At 36.2% G+C, this 10,621-nt stretch overlaps 1 protein-coding gene across 2 annotated transcripts in view; it reads left to right on the top strand.

Moving 5' to 3' along the window:
• The first annotated feature begins 397 nt into the window (after nucleotides 1-397).
• Ptprr (protein tyrosine phosphatase receptor type R) overlaps nucleotides 398-10,621 on the top strand; it is a 258,417-nt gene continuing 248,193 nt past the window's right edge. For both annotated transcript variants that reach the window (XM_076853110.1, XM_076853109.1), the window contains exon 1: nucleotides 398-455. In XM_076853110.1, coding sequence (XP_076709225.1) covers nucleotides 398-455 — 58 coding nt within the window. The remainder of the gene's footprint in view (nucleotides 456-10,621) is intronic.

Below are 10,621 nucleotides of genomic sequence, written 5' to 3'. Positions count from 1 at the left end.
GCTCAGTAGCCGCGGCGCGTCTGGGCTGCTGCTAGCTCTGCACTGGCTGCCGCGCTGCCTGCTCTGGGCTGGCGCGGGAGTCCACACGACTGTCACCGCCGCGGCGGCCGGGCTTCCAGCAGGCCAAACGTTCGGCGCCTCTGAGCGACTCCCCGCCGGCCCGCTCTGGTCCCCCTCAGCTGCCGCCTCCCACTCTTCTTCCTCTCCCCATCTCGTCGGGAGGTGAAGCTGGTGCTTGTTTCTGTCGGCGCCACAGACCGCTCTGCAAACCTCAGACGAGGACCCTGAGAAGAAATCCTGGAGACCATAGGACCCTTGGCGGTGGCTCTTTATAATAGCACTTTTCCCGTAGTGGGGTCGTGGCGGAGTTTCTCCTCCACCTCTCAATGCAAACACTATGCGGAGAGCAGTTGGCTTCCCTGCGCTGTGCCTGCTTCTTAATCTTCACGCTGCAGGTAAGGGGTTTCCGGGTGTAGAGCTGGAGCTGTGGATGAAATGGGAAACTGCACATGCTTAAGGACTCTAGGAAAAGATTGCCTTGCAAAGACAGCCTTAGAAACGCAAAGCAGGACAGTTTCTGACAGGCAAGGGGCGAGGAAATACACCTGTTGGCAGACTGATGCTGAAAACTCAAGCCAAAATCGGCTCATAATGTCTCTTTACCTTATAGGAATAATAGTGAACATTTTAAAATATGAATACAGATTTGCTTCCCTTTCCCCTTCTCTCCATCTAGACTCCCTGCTTCTGCTTCTAGGCTATGCGCTTGACTGCCAGTTTTTCCGGAGGGAGACCAGGCATCCTGCTGGATATAACCTTTTCTACTGCAGAGGCTACATGCATAAGGTCTCTTGGTTCAGCAAGCGCTCACAGGGATGCACTGGCTGTAACCTGATGGACCACATCTCCGCCCCAAAGATCGAAATACATGGTTCACATTAATGATGCTGCTCCAGGCTCCTTTGGCCCCTGCACTTGTCACTCGAATTTTCTAAACCAATAAGAGGAAGGAAAGGTTTCAAATAGGAGCCTCTCTTCTCTTTCAGCACCATGGTCAGCGTCCGCTGGCAGGCAATAAAAACCCAACCACAGTTTCAAAGCTGACCACCCCAGGGGAAGGTACTGTCCCTGGGACAGGTTTGATGAGGTCTAGCCAATAGTGACAGCGAGACTGCTTCCCAATATAAATAGATGAGACACCATAACCAATATCAAGTATGGAAGCAAGCTTTAGGAAGTATGGAAATTTTATATTCAATGTCACTGCATGCCTTGTTTTCTGAATACATACCACCTCTTGTAGTGCAGAGACTAGTTGGATTGAATCCTTTATGATTTTTTACACACACACATGAGCCAAAATAAAATATGGCAGAGAGATTTTAGGAACCCTACTGCGACAGCAGTTGTCCATGCCATAGTCCTGTAGCAACCAAAGACTAGTCATTTTCCCTGAGTATGTTTCACATCCAATCACACATATTCAGTCATTTCTCCAGCTAACATTTACTGAGTGTATACTGTGTTCCAAATATAATGGCTGTGAAACTATAATCTTTTTGATAGCTCTTAAAAATAGTGGATTTTTTTCTATGTATACAGTAATGAGAGCAAAATATAGTACTTTTTTATTCTAGCTATTTTAATGTATTGTGAATCTTTTGAACAAGTAATGTATAGGAGCATTAAAGCTATAATTAAGTATGCATTAATTGTTATAATTGCAATGTTATATTGTGAAGTTTTTTATCTTTTGAAAATCAGAAAAAAACTATGACTTAATTATTAAATTATTTGCAAACAACTGTAAAGAAGCCTATCATTATCATATATAATTCTTTAATGTTGAAATATGGGATGAAAACAATTACTTAATAATAACATTAATACAGAGTCTCAATTTTTATCAAGTTTAGTAATGAATTAGCTGATCAAAAATATCAGTGCAGTTATTTTTGAAACTAACATATAAACAAATTTTAAAAATTACATTTAATATATCTGAAGTAATTATAGCTTATAAGTTAAAAAACAAGATTATGCATGTAGAAAACATTTCCAATTTATTGTACATGAATATTTGGAGTGAGGAAATAGAGAACTTTTGTTCATCAAAAGAGAAACCTAGAAATCTGTAGCCCTAGATTATACTTGGAGCCCTGCCAAAGGGTGTTTTACCAAAGCCAAGTCAACCAATCTCTATTTTGATTTCTTAATTTGGAAAAAGAAAGATTGAAAGAATAAGATTATTTGACCAATTTGAATTTAATAAGGCAATGTAATTAAGGGCTGTTTTTTAAAGATATCAGTTGCAATATGCTGTATAGAAATTAATTGTATTCATATTTATTATTGTGCTTTAGATAGGTGTTTTAGCACAGCAGATTGCAAGTTTAATATTGCAGTTACTTGCCAGTTTCATTTTGGATGCATTTTAATTTTAAACAGTAATTTGTGGGTCACAAGCTGTCATCAGATTAAAATTCATCACAGTTATCTAATATCATTGTCAGGACGTTTCATGATTCTGCAATCTTTGTAATGTTTTGAATAACCAATAAAAAAATAAAATTTAAAAAAAACCCACAGATTTGTTGATCTAACCCCCCCATAGATTTAGGTAATAAGAAAATTAGTGGGTAAGACTACAAAGATTAAAGAGTCACTGACTTTCTACTTGTTGAATGTCTATTTCCTTGACAGAGGCTGTTATCTCAGGATGGGGTGAACTTCATAAAGAATGGAAATGAATTCCATACATTCAGGCCTTTTGACTAAAAATCTAATTGATTCATTCTGGTTATGCCCAGGTTACTAGCAATTATTTTACTCTGTCAGAACTGATGACATTTTAGAATGCTTTAGGAATGGGGGGAAAAATGGCTGGCAGGATGTAAGTGTTCTTTTTAAGCTCTCTTAGGGACTATTTCCTCTGATAGAGCCATACCCCAAATGATAAGGCAACAAATTCTTTTTAACTTGAGTTCTAATTATTTAGTTACAGTGGGTGTGACACTGTGAAGGAGGAAGTAAAAGAATTCTGATCTTGATGCTGACTCAGTAGGAAGAAGTACTGTGAACTGGTTGCAATATCTATGGGAATATAAAGGACTGGGTTACAATGCTGTGTAATTGACATTGCTGTGAAGATAACCTTAAGGAATTGCTGAGAGTGGAGCTCCCTAGAGAATCTGGCCTCTGTATTTTCATAGATCTCCTTAACAGGCAAGTTATGATTAATGTCCATTTGCTTGTTTCACAGGTGAGAAAGTTAAGATCCAGAATAGTAAAGTACCAGTTGACTGCATAGTCAGAAAGAAAACCCAGGGTCTCAGACCTGTGAGTGTATACTGTATAAAATAATGCACTAATTCTAATAGGTGATGTCACCATTGAATTGATAGGGATCAAATCCTTTTTACTTGACTTTCCTTATCCTTTACTGCTTCTGAGAACCACTGTGATATATAAACTCCAGTTAAAAAGACCACAACAGGAATATGCAAGGAGGCAACTAAATTACCTCAATAACAGGGATGGTAGAGAAATAATTTCAATGAAGATCCACAGATAGCTTATGTTCTTCAGTGTTTCTTCTCTTTATTTATTTATTTTTATTTATTTATTTATTTATTTATTTGAGGAGAGAATATGACTGATAGGGTAGTGTTTTAGTTGCAAAGGAGTGAATTTCTTGGGATATCTTAAAATTTCTCTTGTGAAAACTTACTTTTTCTTAGTGAATTTTTTGGTAAGAAAATCAAGAAACTGATTTTAACCATTACTTTTTCCTTAAGCATGGGAAAGATTATTTCACATTTCACAATTTCGTTACTGTCCTCTTATCTGAATGGAACAAAGTCGACCTGAGTGTGTCTCTTGGAGCTGTCTCTTCATCTAAGAGAAATGTTCAGTGACTTTCTGTAGCCTCGGGAAGGAGAGATTCTATGGTGGGGCTAAGAGAATCCAGGAACTGAAGCACCACACTCAAAAGAAAGATTGGAATGTAACTAGTTGGATTCAGTTCAACTAATCTCTGCAAAACACTCCTAGTCTACTTAGCCAATTCCAGAATGGACTTTAAAATAGAGTTCATTTTAAAATGTCTCTTAGAACTCCATAATCAGCTTTTCTGTACAAAAGTCACTTCCAACAGTACTTACAATGGCCAAAGATCTGCTAGATTCTATATGGCCATTGCCTTTTGGATAGTCATCTCACATGACTTTCCTGGTTTATTTCTCTCCAACCATATTGGCCTTTTGTTTTCTATTCCTAGAAGGTACTAGGCACTCACCCATCTCATATGTTTTACTTTCTTTCTTTCTTTTTTTTTTTTTTTTTGACTGAAACACAATCTTCAGTTATCTTCATGGCTTTTCCTTAACAATTTTAGGTCTTTATTCAAATGTTCTCTTTTTAGTGGGGCCCTCAGTTGTTCTTCTATTTCATATTCCATCTCCCCTGCCACACACATTCACAAAAGGAACTGCGGTTCTCCTTCCCTGATTAACTTTTTCCCAGAGGTCTTTCACCACTTAACTTACAATATGTTTTACTTATCTGTTTTCATTATTGTGTTTTTCTCTCTCTGCATGAAAATATAAGTTTGAGGGCACAAATTTTTGTCTATTTTATTTTATGCTGTATCTATTAGAGATCTTGCCTTGCCTAGTACCTGGGGCAGTGCCCGGCATAAACCTATTGAAGACTAAATGAATATGTTGAAAAAAATAAACAATACAGTGCTATTTCTGGTCTCTCCATTTTGCATTTAATTTCATCTTGGCATCCATGCAAAATGCTCTTAGTCAACTCAGCCACATCCAGAATGGACTTGAATAGAATTCATTTGTCCAAAACTCATGGTACTCCATAGGAGTCTCACTTGCCCAGAGGACATAACATCTCTGGTAGATTGCTACCATTGTTAACTGAAGGACAACAAAGATGGACTTTCATGAGATCAAAGCTACTGATCAACTCAATGACAGAGCACTTCAAACTGATCATCAGATGTCATAGGATCTGTCATAGTAGCTAAGTGCTGTGAAAGGATTCGTACAGCTGATTTGCAAACAGAAAGTTAAAGTCACTGGGACAAACCTGTCTGCTTCTTTGGCACTTGAGAAGCATAGGAAAATGTATATTAGAGATCACATCTTTCTAGTATCTTTGAGTCTATTTGTTATATTGGATATCACCCCCTGCCTAGCACCTGGTAAGAATTATGGGGTACATTATCCATATTTCTCCTCTCCTCTTTGTTTCTTTTCTACTTCTCTACCAAGTCCAGTCCTCATTTTATCATCCTGTTGTTGAAAATGAGTATTTCAACAGTAATGAATATTTATAGCATTTATCTAATTTTATCTCTTTATGAATTTTGAAAATTCACTTGATTCCTTTGGATAGTTACTACTTACTTCTTTGCTTCCTATTATTGCTCCAGCTATGTCTCAGTTTGTAATTTTAGGTGTTTCACTGAATATTATTTAAAGATTGGCACTTTCTAGAAATTACTTTTGTTGTTGTTTCCTATATATATATAATCTCCCTGGATAATTACAATCAGATGTACATATCAAAGATTCCAAAACCCATACTTCCTTCTAAGATTTCTCTCCTGAACTTCAGTCACATATTTAGTTATCTAGGAATCACTGGATATTCCAGAAGAATCTTATATCCAACTGTTCATACTCAGCACATTTACACCACAGATGCTCTTAATTTTATCTTCCCTGTTGTTGTGAATAACACCAGAATACCCCCATATCACTGAAGCCTGAAACTAAAAACTCACTCTAAACCCTTCCTCTGCTACTTTCATCCCAAAGGTCACCAAGATCTTATTTCTCATCAAGCCTTCTCTACTCTCTACATCCATGTTGCTGCCTTAGGACAGGTATTTATTTCTCCTATAGTATCTTATAATAACCTCCTGTCAAACCCATCTTTCATAATAATTCCTGAGGTAAAACTCTAAAAATATAGCCAATCATATTCTCTCTTCATAAATTTTTTAATACAGCTATGCCCTTTTTCTTTCCCTTAAATTCCAAAGACATTAGTGTGACAAAGTCTTTCCTAATCAGGCCTTTCTAATTCCATTCTTATTCCTCTCCTCATGTCCTCCATTACACACTACTATTGTTTAATACCAATTTTTAAAAATTTTTTTTTAGTTACAGATGGTTACAATATCTGTATTTCACTTATTTATTTATGTGTGGTACTGAGGATTGAACCTAGTGTCTCACACATGCTAGGCAAGCACTTTACCATGAGCTACAATCCCAGCCCTAATACTAAATATTTTTTATTTGCCATGTCTTGCATCCTTTTTAGTACTGTTTCATTTATCTTAAATATCACACTCTGCTTCTTTTGCTATATAACTCTTACACCAACTTCAAATCTTAATCAGGCCTTCCCTACTTTGAGAATCCTTCTAAGATACCCATCTCATTTAAGAAACTTTCCAATAGTTTTCTTTTAAGCCAGATATAATCCACTATCAATGTACTTATCCTGTATATTTATGGTTTTGGTTTTTTTTAGAACAATAACAGAATTGTAACTTTATGTATGTACTCCTATTCATTAGTGCTGTCTCTGATAGCTAGTATGCCATCAATAACATCAATTTATTCATGAATAAATAAATACATTCATGATATATTTGGAAAAATAAACTATGAATAAATTAAATTATGGATTACATCTCATCTCCATGAGTATAAAGAGCAACATTGACTTTACTACTGCACCCTCAATCCAATTTACATTTATTCATTACAAAGCAATGGAGATGGGACAGGAAAGCTTTCATTTGAACATACATTATAAGATTGTGTTCCATGAGCATGGGGCTATTTGTGGTGTAGTTGTGTTTTGAACTCATCCTAGATGAATAGATGTTCTTCTATAACTTTCTAGAACCATTTTACAATGGGAATTTGGTTAATTTTTGTTTGTTTTAAAGAGATCAAGGCATTAATAAGCAACATAGCATAAAAGTTGTACATTAAGCAATAAACTAGGACTGATCCTGATTACTGATTGATTATCATCTATCTTGATGTGTATGGGCCATTTCATCTTCAAAATCAGGAAGGAGTGAGCCACTGGCTTCAATAAATCAAGACCCCAAATAATCTGTCTTCTGCTCCCTCAAACAAAACTCAAATGATCACAAAAAATGTCTGAGTATTTGGATGATTGTACACTTTCTCTTTCTCTCATTTTATCTGTAAACTGTATTTCTAGAACCATAAAGTTTTTGGATCCCCCATATTTTTCTTGTGGGGAATATAATTATACCTGAAGAGTAGAGATTGCTTTATGAATTATAAGATGCCATTTCTTCGGAGAAAATGAGATCACAGATCAAAAACTCATCCATTGCCATCATATAACATTGCTGTTATATTTCATGGTAAGTTTATTATTAAATCTTTGAAAAGCTGATTTTTGAAGTCAAATTCAAAAGACAGAGAAAGCCAGTTTTCCCTTTAGAAGGAGATTTTGAAAGATCTTCAAAGCACTCAGAAACACTGACACACTTAGAGTGCCATTTATGTTTCCCAACATAAAGGATTTTAATAGTTGTAAAAAAGAAAGATTTGGTGGTAAATTATTATTTTAAGATCAAATTTCCTAATGTTTATATACTATATAATGTGACTATAAGTGTCTATAATTGCAATGATTTTTGCAAAAAAAGACAATTAGCAGATTTATATTGTAAACATTTTTACTCATAATAACTAGCTAGATTTTCTTCATAACAAATCTCATTTGATTTCAATGTATTAAGATGATGATATCCATTTAAAATGCAGCTGCATGAACCAACAACAAAGTAAAATTAATTGTTTGCATTAAGCAACAGCTTAGATCAATATGTTTAGTTGCACTGAAGCAAATGCCAAGTTCAGTGGGAACATGATTTTTCTCTCCTAGTTCAGATTTAAAGCAATGTCCATTTTCTGATTTAAATTAGAAGAATGGCCTAAGCAGCCCAAAACTACTGGTTCTTTGGGACAGAGTATTTAATGAGCACAGAGTTAAAGCCACTCATAATGATTCACTGATCTAAACAACAAGACTTTATGGCTGTTTCACCATAGTAATGATCTAATTCTTGATGAACACTATAGAGAAAATTAATTAATATGCGTAAGTGCAGAATCAGCTCTCGCCACCAGGTGACTTTTACCTACTTGGGAAAGATGCTCAGTATGGAGAATGCCAAATTTAATATTGTGTTGAGTCAGATTGAAAGATCACTGATCCAATAATATAAAGTCATGGGTTTCAATTTTTAGCAACTTATTTTGCCTTCTTGATTCAAAATAAGTCCTTCCTTCCTTTTTTTCCAGTTGTCCCTGGAAGAAAATGAAATAGTTTAAACAGAGAAGTAAAAAGAACATTGAAATAAGTAGCAAATGCCATATTTTTAGATAACCTTTAGCTGAATACTTTAGTACTTAAGAGGTAAATGGGATAATGTATGCAAATTTGCCCTGTCCTAATAAATACCACATAAGTGTTAGATAATGTGGGGGAGATGGTGGATGATAAATGGTTAACTGGTATCTTACAGTACTTTCTAATTCTTTTTGTGTTTGAGCTGCACGTATGATAGATCCTAGATTCCAGCTGTTCTTAATTGGGCCTTATCTACATAGTTTTCATCTGCTGTAGGCCTGCGCCTGGCTACATGTGCAGGTTTGTAGTGGCGTGTGAAGCTCTAAAACATCTACCTATCCCCCAGATATTTCTCTCAATGCCTTTCTTACCAAAAGTTCCATCTAACCATGGGTCCCAACATTATGTTTTCAGCAAGCCCCTATTTAAATGAATTCTGATTACACATTTCTCTTGGGTTTTCCTGATGATGAACTGCAATGTGTAGCATGTACATATTTGTGGTATTAATATACCTAGTTCCTACTGAGTTTCCTTATTTATTATGTAAGCCCATATTTGTGCTAGACACCATCTCCCTAATTGGTCCCTCTAGGGGGATCCACAAAGGGTGAGAAGTTCAGGCAGGTGGCCAGGGCTTCTGCTAATGGCTGTACGGGCCTCCCCTCTGTTGTCTGCTGCTCCAGCAATCTTTTTTTCTCTACTGACCAACAGACACTCTCCTGTTTATCATTCATAGCCCATGGAATTTCTAGGCCACTGGGCTCCAGGTCCAAGTGGAAGGCTGTCAATATTTGACACTGGAATGTCTCTTTGATTGTAAAGGAATAGTAGGAAAGATTAGAGATGGGAAGAACACGTATATGGGATGGTCGAAGACAGACTCAAATGCTTACCTAGCACCTAGGCTACTTAGCCACACCTGATCTTCCAGATCTCTTCTCTCTGCTGATTTTATCTCATGTGTTTGGATTATCTACAGATCCAGTCTGGCTCACTTGGAGACCTGAAGTCCACCAGAAAACTCAGAATTCAATTGTGGAAATATTACCGTAGTCTTTTACTTCTCTATACAAGTCCAAGGACACAGGCAACGATTTCAGTGCCTCTGAACATTCCATGATAGTTAAAAAGCAGCCTACCGTGCTACTCATGGTTGGTCATGAGCCTGGTCTCCTTAGGCATGACTCTTGAAATCCTTGGGTACCTCTTTATTTTCAAAGCATCAGGGTTTCTCATCAGATGTCCTCTAGTTACTTTTGAGAGTTGTCTTTCCTCTGATTGGAAATGCCTAAGATTAAGAGTGCTTTAATTATAAATTTTTATAATGCTGTTCACAACTTCTAAATTTGAGCTTACATTTAATATATATATAAATGTAAGAACAGGATCTCCCCTCAAGGTAAACATTAGATTTCATAGGAAAGAGACAAATACATTTCTTTATAAGAAAGGAAGGGGAAAACAAAGGAATATTTCCTAAATCCCTATGATATCCCAGATTTTTTTTATAAGTAATCATCTCACCCTTTAGGATAGGAAGTATGTTTTGAAATGACATGATCATTCTTCCAAAACTGCAAAAATAGACCCTAACAAATGTAGCACAATAAAAAATCACTTAGGCTCTAAAATCTGACTACCTGGGTTTGAATCCCATCATCTGCCATTTTCTATTTAAATTCTTTGTGCCTCCCTTTTTTTATTCTGTAAAATAGTTTTAACACTATAGTAACTACCTCACCAGGTGGTATGAGGATTTTAAAAAGCTAATGCATAAGGCCCCACAGCATGAATCCTGGAACACTAAATATATTCAATAACTAGTAGCTGTAAGACTTCTCTTGCTAATGCATGTGAAAACTTCCATTGGTCCCATATTTCAGTTCTCAAATGTGAAAAAGAAAATAATGAGAAATAAAAGGAAAGAAAAAAATGTGCAGGTGCAAAGAACCACATACACAAGTACACTTGAATATTGGGCTATTTTAAAAATCATTCTAAAGCCCTCTTTTGTGAAGATGCCTACCATGAAAATCAAATTGGTGTGCTTCCATGTAAAAAAAATATTAATAGAAGTTTTGTCTTATAAATTTTAAAATGCTCATAACTAGCAAGCTTGTGTTGAAGGGACTAAATGCCCCTTTCAAAACTTAAGTGTACAAACTGTTTGATCTCATTTATA

The sequence above is a fragment of the Callospermophilus lateralis genome, chromosome 4 (assembly GCF_048772815.1).
Source record: "Callospermophilus lateralis isolate mCalLat2 chromosome 4, mCalLat2.hap1, whole genome shotgun sequence".
Classification (NCBI taxonomy): domain Eukaryota; kingdom Metazoa; phylum Chordata; class Mammalia; order Rodentia; family Sciuridae; genus Callospermophilus; species Callospermophilus lateralis.
This window is presented reverse-complemented; position numbering and strand designations above follow the sequence as displayed.